The sequence below is a fragment of the Corapipo altera genome, unplaced genomic scaffold (assembly GCF_003945725.1).
Source record: "Corapipo altera isolate COAL_440 unplaced genomic scaffold, ASM394572v1 76, whole genome shotgun sequence".
NCBI classification, from domain to species: domain Eukaryota; kingdom Metazoa; phylum Chordata; class Aves; order Passeriformes; family Pipridae; genus Corapipo; species Corapipo altera.
The window spans coordinates 1098675-1119410 of NW_020884964.1; the positions used below are offsets into that span (position 1 = coordinate 1098675).

The 20736-nt window shown below is 41.5% G+C and overlaps 1 protein-coding gene across 1 annotated transcript in view; it reads right to left on the bottom strand.

The window, feature by feature from the left end:
• The window catches only part of ABHD12 (abhydrolase domain containing 12), a 37567-nt gene that overhangs the window by 4734 nt on the left and 12097 nt on the right, over window positions 1-20736 (bottom strand). Inside the window, exons 2-8 of the mRNA XM_027664590.1 lie at window positions 13832-13959; window positions 10567-10672; window positions 8286-8405; window positions 5638-5668; window positions 3009-3054; window positions 1622-1751; window positions 51-88 (exon numbers count right to left, since the gene is read on the bottom strand). Coding sequence (XP_027520391.1) covers window positions 51-88; window positions 1622-1751; window positions 3009-3054; window positions 5638-5668; window positions 8286-8405; window positions 10567-10672; window positions 13832-13959 — 599 coding nt within the window. The remainder of the gene's footprint in view (window positions 1-50; window positions 89-1621; window positions 1752-3008; window positions 3055-5637; window positions 5669-8285; window positions 8406-10566; window positions 10673-13831; window positions 13960-20736) is intronic.

Below are 20736 nucleotides of genomic sequence, written 5' to 3' on the forward strand. Positions count from 1 at the left end.
GCCAGCAAGGCCTGTGCTGGGTGGGAAAAGCATCCAAGCACCACACTTACCTCTCTCACAAAGACGCCTCACTAGATTTGTTGCGACCCTGGAAAGAAGAACGAGCATTTAATTGGCACAGGCCCTCTGCAAAGCATCAGGCTCTGTAGATAGTCAGTGCCAAAGGTAAAAGTCAACTGACGTAACATTGACCCTTCACGCTATCCAAGGTCTGGTCAGCCAGCCCACAATGACTTGGGTTCCCACCAGCCTCCCATACCCAACTGTCTCAAATGACATCAGGTGCCTGCATCTCAGTAAGCAAACAAGTCCAAGGAAGCAGCACATCATGCAGCCACACTTGGATGGACCTCCTTTCAGGTAGCTCTCAGGCTTCCAGCATATCCATGGCTGTGTGACACAGTCTCTTACTCACAGACCACAGGGGCTGAGCAAGAAAGAGGGGAATGCAGGGGTATAAGCAGAGGGGTGTTGTGTTTTAGGCAGCTGGAGTGCAGAGGCCCAGGGCTACACTGCAAGGAGTTTCCATAGCTAGGTCAGAAAACAGCAAGGTCTCCCCTATGCATCATCCTAATGGGACAGAGATATTTCTAAAGTTGCTGACTCCTCCAAGCACAGCACATTTCACAAACCTTAAACTCCAGACTGGCTGTGGTCACCAGGGAACTCAGCTGGGGACCACAGTCCCAGGACACTCTGACTGCAGTGCACTGGGAAATGCCACAAGCAAGCTCTGACTCAGAAAGGGATCCTGGACTGGGCAAAAAAATTTAGAGGAGGAGCCCAAGGAAAAGTGTTTGCCTTCACTCAAACAAAGCAGGATATTTAGTGTCACAGCAATGAAGACACACTATCCTGAATTACCTCCCTGTCCCTGCAATGCATTTGTTGCACAACAAGGCAAGCTGTTGTGGGCTCACAGTTATCTGCACAGAGCTCAACTCAAAGGTAACTCTTGTGTTTGCTCTCTGCTCCCCCGCAAATCAAAGAGGTAAGAGCATGTGCTGCTGGCTGAACACAACTCACCTCCAGACAGCAATGGAAAGGGGGGAAGCACAAAAGGAAAGTTAAAAACATGACGGCAAAGGTACTTGGCACTGTGAACTTCCCTGTGCGAGGCATGACCACATAAATGTCATGGGTGGCCAGCAGTGTAGTCATGCAGGCATCTGCACAAGTACTGATTACACGCAGCATGTTTATCAGAAGAGGAGGAAAACCTTTTATAAGGACAAGTCACATGCATTATGTGGCTGGTCGGAGACACTCTTCTGCTGATGTTCTGCTCTGAATGTTCTGCTCTGAAGGACATGCAGACACAGGTTCACCACAGGAAGAGATCAGTGCAGTTCCACTTTCTCTCTTTCTGAATTCTATTATTCTAAGTGTCTTTTCCAGTGTGACCCTCTGGGCAATGAAGGTTCAAGATCAATTGCTGCACAGTCATCCACTGTAGCCCTTCTCACTCTGTAGAGTACAAAGGGGAAGCTACCCTGCAGAAATTATGCCACAGATGCCAAGCCAAGCCATCCTGGGGATTACAGCAAACAGCACTTTCATCCAAGGTCAGTGTTTAATGTTTTTCAGAAGCTGCTCAATTCCACTGAGATTAGACACTTACCCTGTTCCCAGGGAGTGTCCCCATATATAGACAGGGTTGTCTCCACTTCGTGCTTTTATCCAGTCAAAGACATGAAGGGCATCGTAGGTCATTCCCCTCTCTGACGGGCTGCCTATTGAATCACCCCAGCCTGAAACACAAATAGTCCTGCTAAGAATCACAAACTGGTCAGCAAAGCTCTTCCCATGCAGCCCATCTGCGACTGCAAAGGGACCTGGGGCATAGGGAGTTTCTGTTCATTTCACTGTGCACCTCTACAGTTTGTGGCTGAAAGCCTTAACTGATCTGCAGTCATTTAATCAAGGTAACTGCTGGCTGACAAGGAGTTTTTAGTGGATTTAGTCAACAACAAAACCAAGGACTGAATCTCAAACATCGCTACAATGGAGTTGTTGCACGTACCCATCTGCAACAGTCCGGCTTACTAACCTTCCCTGCTTTTGCATGCATGTAACCAATTTGTAAGTGGAGTCTCTAACAGCATAGGAATTGGATGCCTAGGGCCAAAGCCTAAGCACATCTCACAAAGCTGTTTCGACATCAGTTTGTCTATGCTGTTCGGTCAGTGCCTTCAAGCAATTTTCCACCCTCCAGAGTGTTTTGGCTCTATCACTATTGCAGCACATCTACACATTATATGCTAAGCAGCCAGCATCCCAGATCCCTTCTGATATCTATTAAGCAGCCAGAGAAGCAGCTGCCAGCAGGACTGAAAAACAGGGCAAGCTCCTACAAATAAACCTCTCCCAGATGTCTTTTTGATAAAAATGCAGTGGATTAATTTCTTTCCTGTATCTCCAGCGGCATTACACTGCAGCCACGGCTTAAACACTAAGAAGGTAGAAAAAGAGCAGCAGATGCCTGACTGCTGGTGGCAGAGTTGCAAAACAGTCATGGCTTCTGCTGAGTATGTTACCAATTGTTAGCAAACCATTTACTCTGTCTTATCTCACCTATGAGCTTTTAAAAGGAAGTAAGTGCAAGTTCAGTTCCCTGTGTGACCTCATGAAAGTCAATCAGATCATATCCGATGGAATACACCTAGGCAAGCATATTATATTCCACATGTGCACCTGGAGGGTGCCTCACCCTCTGCTCCTTAGCTCTCTAATCAACAAGCCCTGTGCATGAGGACAGATAGGAGCCACAGTGCACCAAGCTGGACATTGGAAAGCAGTGCTACACAAAGGTACTGGAATGAAATTTCTGGAAATTCTTTGGATACCCAAAGAGGGAAAAAAAGGAGCAATCACCACATCTAATTAGCTGGCAGCAAGTTTTATAAAAGAACAGTTTCCCTGAGATAAAAAAAAAAAAAGACTGAACTCTGTTGATTATACAGAAAGAAACATCTAAAGATGTTTCATAATAAAAGAAGTCCACATACCTCGGTAGTCAAACGTCACCACATGGTACCCGAGGGAGCTGAGAACCTGGAGGGCAGAGAAACACGCAAAAACCCATCACAGACTTTTACACCAGCCATGCTCTTGCGTCAGGCCAACATTATTGACATGGCAACTTACAGCTTTTCTGTGCAGCAGGCACAAAGCTTTCCAAACGCTAATTATCTCAGCCCACTGGTTTTACTCCATTTGTTTCCTGGACCTCATATCACGCTTCCTAAGATGCTGATTCTCCCTTTAACAGCTTTGCCTTTAAGATCTGCAGATATCCTACTGTTTCCCCTACAAAGACCTTCATGTTTTCCAGTGAAACAGTACAACTGCTTCAATTATGTTACTCAAATTGGTAGAAATGTAAGCATAACACATAGAAGCCTATTTCAGAACACTTAAATGTATAGATCCAAAACGTGCAATTGCTCTACTGTGAATAGGTAATCCTAACAAAATCTGTTAAAAGCAAGTAAAAATACTCAATGTTAGATCAACTTACTTGGAAAAAGTGCCTTGGAAAAAACAATGCTAGCATTCCAAGCTACCAATGCTTGATATGAACCTAAGAGCTCTGTGGCAGATAAAAAAAAAAATCAACAAAAAGTCACAAAAGGATTAAAATGCTGTTCTCTTGTGGTCTATACGTGATTAAAAAAAGCCATCTTAGTATTATGCTATTTATGTGTAAATATAAAAACAACATTTTATTTCTAATGCAACTGAAATCTTAACAGCCTGAACAATTACTGTTACAAATTCAGATCTCATTACCACAGGGGAAAAAAAGAGGAAAATAAAATAATGTAGAGAAGAGGCGTGTTCAGATAAGTTGGCAGCTCAATTCCCTTGCTGAGAGGACTATGATGGTGATGGTTTCTCCCTGATGTATCCATCCAGGGCTAATTTTCATATATTTTGGACATGCACTGGATGTTTCTCTCTCGTCATTATCAGAAGCACAAGCAAAAATGACAGCATCCAAGCCTGTTTCATTCTGCTGGAATAAGGACGAATTTGGAGTTTCTGGAGTGGTACATAAAAACATTACCCTGATTTTGTCTGTAACACTACCTGCATGAGAACTGTTACTATTTGCATTGAAGTTACGGCTCTCCCATGTAATTATAGAACGCTCAGCAAAAGTAAAACAAACCTGGTTGTTAGACTACATCTGCTTGGCATGCAACATTCACTACCTTCAGGGTTCACTGCGCAACGAGTTGGACCTGCAGCACTGCAGCTGGGCTAGTGTTTGTTGCAGTTTTCTAAATAACACTCCTAGTGGTACTGGGAGTATCGCAGTGTGCAAATGAAATGACCTGTAAGCTGAGCGTTACTTCTAAAGGAGTAGTAAAAATATTAGAAGCACCAGCAAAAATGACAGCATCCCAGCCTGTTTCATTCTGCTGAAATAAGCACAAATTTGGAGTTTCTGGAGTGGTTCCGGTAAGCCGATGTGTGTGTTCACGTATGAGTAACTGACTGAAAAAGACAAACTAAGCAACTTGTCTGGATGTTCTCAGAAGCAAAGAATACCACATGCGGGAACAGAAACTTTGTGTTTTGGTAAACTGTGTTCTCCGTATGTGTACACACAGAAACACACTGAGTCCTATGAAGCACTGCTACTCTTGTCCCTCAAAATCAGAAACAATTCCTCTGCCTGTCTTGGCCAGCACAAAATGCATCGCAGCATAGGCTGGCTCCTAGAAAAATGATCAAATAGATCACTATACATGGCAGTGTCCTCAACCAATTTTCTGCAAATCAGCTCATCCTTTCTTCTTAAAGGAAATATAACCTGCCTCCTTGGCGTTGCCAAACAGTATTTTCTAACCAATCTGAATTTAAAAAACACTTTGCAGCAGGGGATCTCGTATTGCATTGCAATAAAACTTTATGAGTGCCAACACTGACACAAATTATAAAGAGAAGGAAATGATAGCTAAATCCCCAGGAAAAACATAGACCCCTCTGAAATGAGCCAGCAAAAAGAATTACGGCTCTTTTAGAAACACAATACAAGGCCAAGAAATTGTGTTTGAGAATTTCAGCCAAAAGAGTTCAATAAAATACATTACCCCAAAAGTCACTAGACAAAACACTCAAAGCAACTGAGGCTCTTGTTCTCGCATAACAGACCATAGTGCTACATCTGGGAAATTCATTAGGTTTTGTACAAACCCTTCTGCACTGGAGATGGCACCACTCATACAAATGCACTGTGCCATAAGGAAGGAGGAAAACCAGACTGAATACTGTTAAATGGTATCTTAAATTAGTACACTACGTTAATCAGTCAAATTGTGGCTGCAATTATATAAAACTTTCGATTTTTCCAATAAACTATGTTTGTGAACGTATTCCTGTCAAAGAACCTGATTAGCTCAGTTGGATCTGGCAGTTAACATCAGCAAATAGAAGACTTTTCAAGTATCTTTGAATATGTGGAAGTGTGCTCACAGCTTACCTTTTCCCATACAGGCTTCCTATTTAAAGGAGACTAAGAGCCCCAAGGTCTGTGCCTGTTGGTAGTGGGCTGTTATGAGCAGTCTCAATTATGTGCATATCTGATGTGTTAATGCAACTGTTTGGACAGCACACACAGCCACTTACCTTGTAAAGCTCCACACGGTGATCCCCTCCTCTGGCAAGAGTGATTCATGAAGAGGAGAAAAAAAAAACAACAAAAGCAAAACAAAACGAACAACCACATGTGAGCATTTAAGTTTCCAGAAACATATTTTCCCACTTGCCTCAGGCAATTTAAGACAAACATGCCAAAAACAAGAAACGCCATAACTACTTCGTCACAGGCTTCAAGGAGACAGCAAGGCTTTGCTGAGCTATGCAGGACATAATTTTGAAGTCAACTTCTCCCTGTAAACCTCGCCTCACAGCAGGAAAAGATGAACTTTTCTACCCAGTCTCCTATCCACCTTTTCCAAAGACTGTAATACATCCAAAAGAGCCTGTCCCTGTTGGCTTTGCAGACCCTGAGCTCTTGCCACCAGTGTTGCCAAAGCCAGTAGCCCCTGCTCTCCCAGGTGTGATGCTGGCAGCAGACCTCATGACATTAACCAAATCAGCTGGTCCTTGGATTTTCTCACCTGGCTCCAAACACAGGGAAAGAAGGGACATGTGCAAAAGACTGAGCAGAGAAAAACAGAGTTGAATACTGTAAAAAAAGTTCCAGGAGAAGAATCCGTTTAAAGTTTTGGGGGTTTATATATACAAATTGAAACCTAGACAATAAAATGGAATGTGAATGTGCCATTACATACTTTAAAATATATGCACAAAATGAAATGGCTATTCCACATTCAAACTTTAGTACTGATATAAGAGTAAATTTACTCTTGCATTCATATGAAAGTTCTAAAACATTCACACTATGACTGTTTTGGTCAGTGCAGCCTCTAAATCAAAAAGCCAAATCTCCAGACCTCCCTCTAAGAACACATACACTTGCCAGCCAAAAAGCTGTCAGCTCCAACTGTACTATAAAATACCTAAGGCAGTCAAAAACACTCAGGGCAAAATGCAAGGGGTTGCTTGTAAGTAATTTTGAATAATACAAGCCTGAAGAAGATGATCCACTTGCTTGAAAAGTCACCTTTGACATGTACACATTGGTGACTTTTCATGCTTTGCTCAAAGTGTAACAGAGGAATTTTTTCTAAGGGGACCAAGTAAACAAAACATTTTTGCCACAGCCCCAGATCACTCAGGCAAACTAGAAAGCTAAGGTAGTGCCTTTTACTTATGGTTAATGCAGCCTGCACCAGTAAAGCGACGGAATGTGCAGCATAGAAACACACAGCAATAGATATTAAATCTGAAATGGCAGCGCCAATGCACCTCCAGCTTCTCCAGTACACAGAGTAAAGCAAAATGTGAAATATGTTACTGATTCATAGCTCAGTACTTTATCTCTGTAGCACTTGGGGGAGCCAAGAAGTAAATCTAATCAAAACACACACAACAGAGATACTGGTCCCAAACTGCCACCATTAAGCTGCAGAATAGCTTCCATTAGTGTAATTTGTTACACCCAATAAAGGCAAAAAACCAAGTTCAGCAGTATTTGAAAAATAATGCTACAATTTGATTAAACCTTGTAATGCATGGCTAAAACAGAGTTCCTTTACATCATGGAACTTGTTTTTCTGCAACGTTTCTGCTCTTGCAGAGTATCTGTGGGCAGACATCAGCTTCAAAAGAACAGGCACTGGCACTCAAAACTCAGAAGGTGGTTGATACTCTTTTGTAAAATGCATATTTGTAAGGAAAAAGACCATGTTCTAATAAACGAACAACAGCTCTGTAACACATGGAGATGTGGCAGTAAGAACACTGTGCTGAGAAACATCCAAGAAGCTTCACACTGCACTTATGGTTTCTAGTATCCAACAACAAAGTATAGAAAACCATCCTACTACCTTAGCTGATACAGTCAACTACAAAATTACAAATTTTAGAGATGCTCCTGTTGCAGACAAATGTCCTGTACGTATGCAATAATGAAACAAGATCAGCACACGACCATCCTCTTTCCTTCTGATTTTCCTTCCTCTTAATGTGTTCACTACTAAAATAAACTCAAAAAAGGAAGTGGAATGTTTCTTTAATGTTTGCAAGTAACATATACAGAAGCACTAACACTATCCCATGTCTCAATTCAGAAACTACTATACTGAAAAGTACTTCTCATTACCTGATTTAGAGAGGGTCACAGCCTCCTGGCTTCTAGCAGAGGATACAACGTAAATTACAGTATCAAATATCTCTGATAACTGCAATAAATCCATATTCAATAAATGTTCTATGAAATGATCCCTCCCCATAAGTACCTTCTTTTAAAAGGAGAGACACCAAACTGATTTTAGATTTTATTTTGGTTTTAATCATAAAATAGTTTGGGTTGGAAGGGACCTTTAAAGGCCATGTAACCCAAACCTCCTACAACAAGCAGGGGGTTTCTTCAACTAGATCAGTTTGCTCAGAACTCTATCCAGCCTGACCTTAAATGCTTCCATGGATGGGACATCTTCCACGTTTCTGGGCAACCTGTTCCAGCGTTTCACCACTCTCATTGTAAACATTGTTCCTTATATCTAATCAAAATCAACCCTCTTTTAGTTTAAACCCCCTATCCCTTGTCCTATCGCTATAGGCCCTAAGAAGGTTTTCCCCGTCTTTCTTAATGTGCTGAAGGTGTGGCAAACCAGGAAAACACATCATGAAACTGTTTTGTGCCTCACCTTGTTCCCGCATTGCCGTGCAAGTAGAGGATCACAGGATGGCTCGAGCCCAAAGCCTCTTCAAACCACAACTGGTCCTTCCCTCGAGCATTCTTCCATAAGGCTGCAGGGACTGTGTGCCTGTATACAGAAGGAAAATTTACATTGGCCGCTGCTACTCAACATTCAAGTGTCTGCCATTTGAATTTCGAGTTTTTCTGATCAACTCATTAACTCAGGATTACACACCTCACACACACTTTTCATAAAATTGTCATGATTAGCTGACAAATGGCCAAATTTAAAAGGCAGTGGCTATAGTTTATTTCTATATTTTCATCTCCATCACCACTGCCTTCAAAACTGAGGTCTGTGCAAGGCATCAAACTTCACAGGCAACCCCAAAGCACAATTACCGAAGTTCCTGCTGCTCTGGAGAAATCTCAATTCCTCAGCTTTTATGGCACTTAATTACTTCAATTAACATACTTATACACCATAAACAAGATTCACTGCTAGGTCAGCAGATGTTCAGAATAATCAAAGCCAGCTGGGTTTGGAAAGAACGTTCGGTGAGTAAGAGGCATATCTGACTCTACAGCCAGTCTGAGGAAAAGGAAGAGCTCAGGGTATGATGAGAAGATCATGTGTTTTGTTTTCAGACACAAGGTTCTTGAAGGTATAACATTTTTATCTGAAAAAGCTACAATCTAGAAGAGCCAGGAATTTTTAACTCACAGCTGTTCTTCTGTAGATAATGTAGCTGGGCAACCTGCTAGAAACAATTCAACACTGATGGAATGAAAGAGGAATGACAGACTGAACAGAAGGTTAGATAATTACTCTAGAATACAAATACTAAAAGCAAGTACATGCCCCAAACCATCTCAGTTGTTAAGAAGGGGGCTAGCTTACAGCTACCAGAAGTAACTTAAGTATTCACATGCCCTTCTCCTTCACAGACAGACAAGCTCCGACCTATCACACTATCCTCCCAGATAAAAAACTCAGAGACAAACTAACACAGGGGGAAAACAACGTAAAAAATCTACTTGCATGTATGCAGTCAGCAGATACTGAGTTCTCAAGGAGGTAAGAAGCCTCAATAACTGTGGGACTCACAAATTCTCCAACTGTTCTGCCCCAAGACTCTTGCAAGCCTATGAACAAAGCAGGCTAAGAACTTTGTTTCAGAAGTATACCAAACACAAGACCTACACTGGCATTAAAAAGGCAGGTTCAAAACTTTTCTGAAAACCTCTCAAAAAAATCAAGACAAATGACATAAACTCTAAATTGCCACCACAAGTCGGAAGTTTTGATTAAAAAAAGATACATAGTATGCTTGTAAGGGAAATAAAATACTAATCTCAAGACTGCAATACAAACTTATTTAACATCTTAAGAGGTGGGATTTTAATTGTCCAAGTTAAGAATGAAACCACTATTTATCAGCCTACCCTGGAAAGACCAAAGTATTCAAGTTTTAACTATGTCTTTTATCAAAATTTACTTATAGGAAAGGAACTGTCTTAATGTAGTAGGATATCACTATCCCATTCAAAAGGTCATACACCCTGTGAAGAGAAAATCTCTACTTCATTAGAGGACATATCAAAGGTACGCACACAACTAAAAACTCCAAATCCTACAGCTTACAGATCAAACATCATTGGCTGTATTAAGGAACACTGACTTCCCTCCATACCTGACATGATCCTGGGTAACAAGGAGCTAAAAAGAATTGTCTTTGCCTGGAACCAGAAAATCATCTTTGTGAGAGAGGAATGACAAGTGAACTCCAACACTGTCACTTGTTTTGTTAAGAGAGTAAACAGTGTGTTCTGCTCTCACCCACTCTCCAAATCTTACATATGTTTTATACACAGAATATTCTTCCTCCTACTCTGAACACTTTGATCCTCTTTTCCTATCTTCCCCCACATCTATTTTGCAAAACAAAATATGAACAGCAGTTGAATGACAAAACGTCTAACTCCTTGTGTCTTGCCTGATATGGAGGTACAATCTTTGTAGTAATGCAGACCTGTAACCTTTATGATTCCAAATTATGAAGTTTCTCTGAATGCACAAGTTATCTGACTGTAATTCATGCATTACTGATCCAAGTTCAGATGAGCTCTAGATATTTGCATACCTTTCAACCTGGTCACTTGGCAGATGAAAATACAAACATCCACAAATGAGAGCATGCGCAGCAAAAAGACTGGATAGGCAAGACTGAGAACAAAAAGAAGGATAAAGACGCATGGTACATACTTCACAGAACAGGCTTCCTTACCACACTCCAATGGTTACATCCTCTTCTGGTTGCAGGTAATAATTACAGGTATGGTTTAAACCTTGATCCTGTGGTCTTTTCAAGTCAATGAAATATGGGACCCTCACTGAAACGATAAAAAGGATATGAAACCTTTTAATTTTAATTTTTACCTTTATTTTCTTACTGCTTAACCAAGGCACTGGAGAGTTTTACAAACTGGTCCATGGTGCTGGGAAGATCTTATTCTTTTTGTGTAAAAGGATGCACTGGCTACAGCTGTGATTAAAACATAAATAGCAAAGAAAGCAAGGTAAGAAGACACAAGCAACCATCAAAAAAACAAGGAGCAGGCTAAAATTAAGAGACAGTGAGAGAGACAGACAAAGCTTCCTCTGATATGTATTTAATCATCTCTGTCCAGTTTGCATCAATGGGATGGGTTAGCTGATTTGGCAAACATGATTCAGTTTTTTCCCATAAAATTGAGCTACACTACAGCAGTACCAGGAAGTCTGTCTCCTTGAAACTTAGTGGTATAACAATGAACATACCAAAGCTTTTGTGCTTTTGACATAAAAAGCAGCACTGACAATTGTGACAGTCAAATCTCACTTCACTGACTAAAAAATCATTAAACTTTATACAAACATGAAAACCGAAGCAGAAGACAGCTGATGACAAATCTGGACCCTTAGACTGCAAATCTATACCTATGCAAGTCTGTTTGCTCATATGCAAAAGCATGTGGAAGAGTCCCAGACAAATCATGCATGCCACCAGAGACCTGTTGGGCGACTGCGCTGTCACCACAGAACTCAACAACACTCTCACAAGGGCAGTGGATGCTCCAGGAGGACGGCAAGTTCTGCAGTTGAAGTCTGGACAGGCACACAAGTCACTTCTAGCAGTGCTCTGGGAAAACTATTCAACTTCTCTGTTGCCTGGATTTTCCCATTTGCGAAATCTCTTATGACTTTCTTGCTAAATTTTGTATGACGAAGACATGAACAGGAACATACCAGTGTTAGTCATGGGGGCCAGGGAAGTATCTGTCTCAAAGCAAGAGAAAAATATAGAGGGACAGGCAATTTTTATGTATGGCACTTATCACTGGCATAGTCCATCTATTCCACACACAGACAAACAGATCATCATCAGAGTCAGACATCCCATGGAGATTTAGCACATCAAGGATGTTTTTAGTCGCAGAGGTATTTGGCATCAGTCACAACATATCAAATGACAAAAATCACATGATCTATAAATCATACTGATACACTAAATCTGACCTAGTCTGTGTTTATGCTTGTAGAAATCTCAGTTTTCTGAAGACCTCTAGGAGACAGCTTGAGATCTCTACCCACATGCCCATGTATCTCATAACCTAGTGCTGAGGAAACTTTCCTGTCTGACCATTCAGGACCACTCTGCAATCACACTTCCACCACCCCAGACTTTCACCATTGGGACTAAAGCCCACAGCAGGCAGCTCCAGTGAACCCACAGGTACCCTGTTTGACTCTCACCTCACTGCCAGATGAGTCCCCTCACCACTTCAGCCCCGGGTTTCTTGTAGCAGAGTCCCACATGTCTGGTTCCTCAAAGTAATTTAACTGTGGTGACACCATAACACCTTGAGCTGGTGCATCCAGGGAGGGACACCCAAAAAAGGAATCCCCAGGATACTGTACCTTCACAGTCTGTACACTTGCTCCAGTGGTGATATTTGGTCTGGGGTCTTCTCATTCATTGGTTCCTGCAGAGTCTCTTGGTGACCAGCCACCCTCTGGCAGGCACCATAAGTCTGTGTGCCCTTTGTCAGGCAAAGGGTCAACACCAGGTCATGGCCACTTGCTGGGGGCTCCTGACATTTCCCCCCACCCAGGGCACAACCAGCTACCTGCTTACACACCAGCTACCTGACAAGGTGTGTTCCTCCGCAGTGGAACAAATCCAGACATTGGTTTGTTGCTAACAGTGGGAGCACAGCTATCAATTCATCTTTAGTACCTCAACAAATGGAAGCACTTTTTGCTGAAGCTCTGTGCTACTGTTTTGGAAGCAAATCCCGAACTACACAGGAGGAGAAAAAAGATGGTTGAAGAGTAGTGATTTATACTCAAAAGATTAAAATATGACAGGCCAAACCCTACACCACTCCTCTGAAGGAGAAACATCATTCTCCAATGCAGAAGAATTACTCAATATGTCAAGGTATTTCTAATGCATGTGTTAGAATGCACTTTGTATTAAGGTAAATAGTTTTTCATGGGACTATTGTCACAAATAAAAGGAACAGGACCAACACTGCACTAGTACTTGCTCTAATACCATTGCTAGAAAGCTATACAGGACAATTGTTTCAGTCACTTGGGAATGAATAGAGGCAGGAATTTCAGGGAGATCTAACAACACCCTGCAAGAGCAAATTAAAATCATCATTGAAACCTGCATTATTCAGGTTACCTAGCTGTCAGTTCTCACCATCAAGGCACGGGAGCTGGCCCACACATGTGCACACTTCACAGCAACCATGATCCAAGGTGTTAGAATATACAAGGCATGCACTCAAAATGACACAAATTATACAGAAACAATGTATCTATAGTTAGTCCTTCTAGCTACTACAGTCAAAGGAAGATATTTTTCAAAACTCCGTTACAACATAACTCAGGTTTAAAGACAGATTTAGGTTGCAAAGTAGTATCTCTCATACAGCAATGTTCCATCATTGTCCACCCTGTGGATGCTTAGGCCTGTCTTGGTGACCTGGGAACTGAGCCAGCTCGCCAGACCCACTATATCACTAATTTAACCAAATACAAAGGCTAAACAGACATAAGGAAAACATGCAATCTGACTGCATCAACAGGTCTCTTCTGTTTCAATCAGAATATTCTCTTAAAATGCTTCCAGGTGAAGACTCACTGCCTGGAAACCAATTCACTGGATTTCATTTCATTTGCTTGCTGTCTATTCATGCAATTTTGTTGAACCCTTCAGAAACATGGCATCTGACATATTGCACAGTTTTCCTGAAGGATACCCTTTTGGCTGGAAAGTTGGCTTCAGTTTGGTCACTATATTTATACAAAGACATGCTACAACAACCACCAGGGCCACTGAGTATGCTTTCCAAACCGCAGCCTGGAAAACTTACAACTTGTGAAAGTTCATGTCCTTCCCAAGCTGTACATATGCAGGGTGAAAGTGAAGGCAGACAAATGGAAGACAGACTCCTCCCCTTCTCCCCTCACCCACCTCAGCAGACTGAGTCACTTACCAAAGTTTAGGAAGACCAGCTTTGCCTGAATAGCAGGGCAAAGTTTTACTAGAAATGGGATGGCTATGTACATTCCCAGCAACCAGATTATTAACTTCCGCAATCGAAACCATAATCCGTATCGCCTGTATAAAAGAAAAAAAAAAGAAAGAGAGGAAGACAGGCCTGAATATAGTAAGAATTTTATGGAGTAATTTTGACAATTATCTGTGTGCTTGGTGTATTTGAAAATCTGGTCATTTACTCTTTAAACAAAACCTAATTTTAAATAGTTTATGTAGCCTCAGTTGTTTGAGACAAGCAGAAGTAACCAAACTACCAGCTGATGATATGCAGCTTAGAAAAAGGGAACAGAAACTCTGTACTGGTTATATTTTAAAGGACTCTGTAACAAGACCTTTTTTTTTTTTCTGCTCTTTTAGCAGATTTCAGGATCTCTAGAATGCATATCACATGACTGTTTCCAAAATGTAGCTTGATTGTGCTTCCCATTTAAATCACTATCGGCAAGATTTTGTTCAGTTCGATTATCACATATTTTGAGGAACTACGTGCAGTAAGACTGATAAAACTATACATGATTTCATCTATGGACTGGAGCAGACATTCTCCCTTGTCTAGCTAAAAGGGTTTGTACCTCTCAAAGCCCCGAAAAGCAAACCTCTCTAAGTTATAGAACATAATAAATTTCATAATCCACAGCATTATTCTCTACGAGTCCAGAATAAGTTTAGAACAATTGCCCAAAACTTTATTTTCTCTTGAGTTGGGAAAAATAAGCTATCAAAAACAAACAAACAAACAAACAAAACCCTCCCCTGCAAAAAAAACCCAAAAACAAACAAACAAACAAAAAACCCCAACATCGAAAAAAGAAAAAACAAACAAACAAAAAAATCAAGTATCACACAATAGCTAGTAAAGCAATATATCTTAGAATGTACTTTATTGCCTCAGAATAACTATCAAATACATACTCATATGTCTATAAATGCACATATGTATACATAAAGCTATACTTGTAATGATCTAGTGGACTAGCACTTCACGTGCAGAAACACTGAGGTTCTCAACTACCCTTGCAATGAAGAACTAAAATTGATGTAAAGCCTTCAGGCAACACAATTTCTTTTGCTTTTCAGCAGACAGTCTTGAGCAAGAATGATGTTCCATGCAGTAAGCAACCAGTTCTCAGTATCAAGAACTGCTGGCAGCTGAATTTGCTCCACACTAGTGCTAAGAGGGTTTGTATGCTGTCAGCTAGTTAAAACTGTCAAATAGAGAGCCTAAAGACCTCATTTTATATATTTTTACAAGAAATGTGAGCCTACAGAAAGAATTGGGATGGAAATAGTTTAATCATGCACCAATATTTTCAAAATCTCTATAGCTTTTGTAGTCCTAGGCTAAAGCCAAGACTCTCGGGAACAGGTTTCCAGCACAGCAAAAAAGAAGACATTCCAATCTCTCCCACCCAGCTAAGTTTTTGGCATGATTGCTAGGGTACTCACAGGGAATAGGCTGTCCTCTCATTCATCCAAAACCTGCCTCCATCACACTACTATCTGCCTACAAGTATTCTGTCTGCCTCTTCTCACTCAGGAACCACATTCTGGACTTCAGAAACATCTACTATCAAAACTGAGACCCTTTTCTTGACAAGCTAAACCAACTGCAATTCTCCAAGAGGGGAAAAAAAATTTATTACTAAGATGCTGTCAATCAGTTGTGGTTGCAACAAGTGCACATTGAGAAGTTCAACAGATTTTAATAACTGCCACAGCAAATTTGACAACGAAGAGGTAAAGAATGCCATCAAGACTTCCAATGACATTTCCATACCTCAAGCCCAGTTTCCTGAAGTAGTAATAAAAACAGAAACAGCAAAGGACTTGCAGAAGAAACAGTACAAAACAGGGGCTTTCGAAGAAAGTTAGTGAGTACCAAACCCTCAGACTGACCTACCTCTGCCTCATGGAGAGCAGCAAATAGAGGAGGCAGCAGCAGAGGTCCCAAGTACAGAGCAGTGAGTAATAAGCAACCCAGTCTGTCTACAGCTGTAGTGTTTGAGAGGAGCCCAGCAGATGTGGTCTAGAGCCAGGGTCTGCAGAGCAATCCACCATGAAATGAGGTAAGGTCAGCTGAACACAAATGCAAACCCCAAAACTTTGGGGAAAAAAAAACACACAGTATTTTGTTTGGGCTAACCACAGCTGATCACAGCTCTCTATTCTCAGATTAAAGTCAGCTTTCCACAACCACCCCAACATTAGCACCTACCACTTATTTCCATAGCTGGAACAGGTTTGTGGAAGAGAGAGGGTGGAGATATCACCGAAGGGCAGCTGACATTTAGCTGCTGAGCAATTGGTGTATAACTGAGCTATCTTCAATGAGAAAAGTGTGTCTTTTTGTTAAAACCTTTTGTCTCATTTGGCTAGTTGCTCAGAATTAGTACAATCTTGCCATTTCCCCTCAGCTCACCCTTGAGGTGGCTGCCATCACCACCTTCCCACTAAGAGCCATAATAACAGGTAAGCAGCCAGGCAGGATGGGGCTTTCCAGAAGTTTTCCTGTCTGGGGCCTAGATCCTGCTGCAGCCAAACAGAGCTCTCCCAGGGGACTTTTGCATATGCCAGGATTTCAGTTCTACAGAATAAAAACTCCACTTGCTCAGAAAGATACCAGAGCCAGATCTAAACTCCTCCAGGCACAACCAGAGCACAACAAAACAGAGGCTCTTCAGATATCTGGGTTGCAAAGCACTTCACATGACCCAGCCACAAGTCAGAACCAGGAACAGAAAACACTGAAGAAGACATTATGCAAGTAATGCTGTCAGAGTCCAGGAATGACTCCAGTTTCTCTTTTTCGGAGACTGAACGTAGACATCTCTTTCTTTGCTCTCATGCTCCATGCCAAATGCTAATCGGTAACGTGATATTTACACCTCATCTCCAGGGAGATTTCTACTTAAAATGTAACCAGGGCAAAGCTTCTATCCATCAGACAACTTCTTTTCTCCTGATAAATCCAAGACAACGTGCTGAAGTACAGACATTATAAAATTATCAGGTAAGTCTTCAGTGAGTAATTTAGCTAAATTAAACTGCTTTTGCTTGGTAGGAAAGCTATTTGAGGAAATAAATGCCCTGCAAAAGAAGCTTTTGGTGTGCTCAAGCAAAAGCAGCAGCAACATACTTTTCACCAGAAAACTCAGCTGGTCTTAGTTAGGATATACAAGTAAGTTAGAAAATAAGCAGCTGCAAACGGAAGCTAATTTATAATATCAGAAATGGATATAAAAGTAATGTCTAAATAAAACCAAAACAAACAAATAACCTCACACAACACAGAACACCCAACCCCAAGTCACCCCAAAATAAAACAAAATCCCCTGACATCACATTTTCCTCCTTTTATTTACCAAAGGCTTTTGCCCAGCTTCTGGGTTCTGCCCAAATACAGCCAAAATCTGAAGTAGTTTTTGCTTCACACAGGTTTCTGAAGTGGACATGAAAAAATACATTCTCTCTCCAGACATACTTAAATTGACAGAAGGAAGATTTTGCAGTAAGTGTGACATCAGAAACAGAAAATTTTTCTGGTAACTTACACCTGGATGAAGGTTCTATATTCTCTCAGAGCAAGCCTATTTTGCATTTGGGCCCAGTATGAGTATCTGGCTGGCAATGAGGAGCTGGAAGTCCTTTCATGAGCACTTCTCCTGAGTGTGCTGTCTTTGGTCTATCAGCACTAAGGGAACTGCAGGCACAAACATCCTTTGCCTCACCATGGAAAACAACTCACAAGCTAACGTTCAAATACTGCACCATCACACAACAGGGATTTCTATCTGTGGTCCACAATCACAGTCCCTCTGCAAAAAGCAACGGAGTCAAGCAAATTTACTACGGTCATCTTTCAAATCACGGTGCTCGTGTTCCCCCCTCCTCTCTCCAGCAAACTCGGGAGATTTCATGAAAAGTGTTCAACCACCACACTCCTGTGGCACATTCTGCATCCAGGTTCAGATTAAAATAATTTTCCCTGCAGAATATATAAATAATTTCTGCAACAGAAGTACACCAGAAGAGTTTCCATTAGGATCTCCTCATCGGCTGTGCTACAAGGGTGAAAGGGCAGGCCAAGGGTGAAATAAGAGAAACAAGAGCTGCAGTCGATCAAGAACAATATTTGAGAAACACAGATACATTGCACTTGCAGTCCCAAAAGGATCTATAGACAAATGCACATATAGCTCACGTGATCTACCTGGGGCAACTGTAAAACTAAAATGCGCACAGACACCAGCGTATGAAACTATGTTTGTTCAGCAAATGCTGTCACTCTGGCTTGCTCTGGTGGCCCCATCAGCTGTTCAAACTGCAACTGGCAATGCTCTCCTGGCAGGAATTCAGAACATGGGATGTGGAAAGCCAAGACCATTTTCATTCTTGGTCAAGCAAGGTACCTCCTGATTATCAGGTGACAAAAGTCACTTTAAAAGCAGTAGAGGAAAAAGTAAAAGAGCATGAATAATGGCATAACAAGAACATATCCCACCACTTTTCTAACAGAATACATTTTAAAAAACTAAATAATACATTTGCCCCCTCAGACAAAGATCAAGGGCATAACAATCAGGAGGTAGATAAACACACAAACAAAAGATTCAAAAAAATGAGGGTCAAAGGAAATTTAAAGGGTTGGGACAATTTTTGGGGGGTAAACAGAGTTGTACCCAAAACAATCTATTCTACAACCCGGAAACTGCAACTGAGCCTCAAGGCACACAGGGGCATGCAGAAACAACACAGCAGCCATGCAAAGGGCGGGACAGTCCACACATCAAGGCCCTGGCAAGCCCTTCAGCCTCTTTACTAGCTTTGTTTTTAAACAAGAGATGGTTTCTAGCCCAGGTAGGATCCTGAAGAGCACTCATCTTCCCTTCCTACAGAAAGCTTGGACAGTGGTGTTGCACAGAGCTCCTCCTTCTTGCAGGTCCTGAAGGGTGAAAGGATCACCCAATTTTTCTTTTTTCTCCACACAGGCTACCTGAGCCACCCAATCCAATTAATCTTTTATTTTATTTCATTTGTTCCCTGGACAAAGGGAAAAAACCTATCAGTCTTCCAACTGTGTGAATGTACAGAAGAAGTCTCAGCTCCTGAACAGGAGTTCATAGGCAGTGTGTCTCCTCTCCATTCAGCTTTTGGACAGTTTGTGCAGTGCCACCCAACAATGTAATTTTCCACTACAAGATTAATATGAGTTCTTTACTCTTCTGGTTTGCTGTAAAACCTGTTTTATGTGCAGTTAAATGCAAATTGAGAAGATGATAATGTCCAAGGGATTGCCCCCTCCTGGTTTCTATGCACAGTGAACAAAGCTGCACGGGCAAACCAGCAATCACTTGATTCATTTTGGGCTATTTCAGGCACTTCTATACAGAATTCACCTCAATGAAAAAATCTGCAGCCAAGCCTTAATTCTGCTTCACTGGAGGTACTGTACAGGAAAGGAAGGTTGAATTATAGAAAATTCATCCAATCCTGAAAACAGATCTTGATCCATGAAAGCCAGTGGGAACAGTAGTATCTGCCAGACCTCTTAGCATCTGAGCAGTTGATCCCTCCCTTTGGCACTAAGATCCCTTTAATAGGACAAGTTCACTGCAAAACAACACAAAGAGAAAAATCAAAGCCTCCAAACTCATCTTGCTATTCTAGGGATTAAGCAAACATCTAAAGAAAAAAAGTCATAAACCACAATCCTGGAAAGAAGACACAAATGTGAAGGCATTGCTCTTTTTATTTACCTAAATTTGTTTCATAAAACAACTAAAACATCATGTACAAAAACTGCATGGTAATCTGCATCCTCAGAGACTTTTTGTTTCACCCAGTTCCTAAAAACTTTCGCTCTTGGAAAGATCTGGAAAATAAGAAAATTAGCTCTACCAGATTCCTTTGCCATCTCTTACAAAAAGGTCTTTAAAATATTGAACCTTTGCTCTTTCTGAAAAAATATTCTAGTCTCTCTCTCAAAAACTAAACTGCAGTATAGTATTGTGCTGGGCTGGGGTAGAGTTAATTTTTTCCATAATAGCTAGTATGGGGCTATATTCTGGATTTGTGCTGGAAAGAGTGTTGACAAGGACGTTTCAGTAATTGCTGAGCTTGCACTGCCTCAAGGCCTTTTCTACCCCACCACAGAGGAGGCCAAGGGTGCACAAGAAGCTGAGAGGGGACACAGCTGGAACAGCTGACCCCAACTGACCAAAGGGATATTCCATACCGGATATTCCAGACAAAAGAATGAAGATACTACATATCACAGGGACATGCAGAACACACTTTTAGAAGGATAAAGGACTTCACCATTTTTTCAGACACCCAGTAGTAGAATAAATTGTTACTGCCACATGCCACATCTATGCAGCCGGAAGCTGGCAACTGGTTAATGTGGCCACAAAAGGAAGTTCATCCTAGAAAACACCCGATCCTGTATCTGCATCGTAACAGATACATGCAAATACATGTAAAATTAGGTTTCAAATAGATCAGTTTGTGGGGATGGCTTAGCAGTTGTGGTAGAAAAGCCTGTCAAAAGAAGGAGCCTCCGGGACCTTTTCTTTTGGCCGTGGCATCGGCTTACAGAGACTGTACAACCACTGCCTTAGACAGGCAATTGCTTCAGCAATGTCCTTTCCCTCCCTTTTTGTAAACTGTCTATTCCCAAGATCCTTCCTGACGCTTCATTTTAGCCCCAAAACACACTGTTGCCTACAAAGCATCTCCTTTTGGCTAGGGTAAGAGCTTCAGGCAGTATTGTTCCAACTGTCTGAATACAGATGAGGTTTGAAACTTTAAGCTCCCAAATTCCCCCACTTCATTACCTAG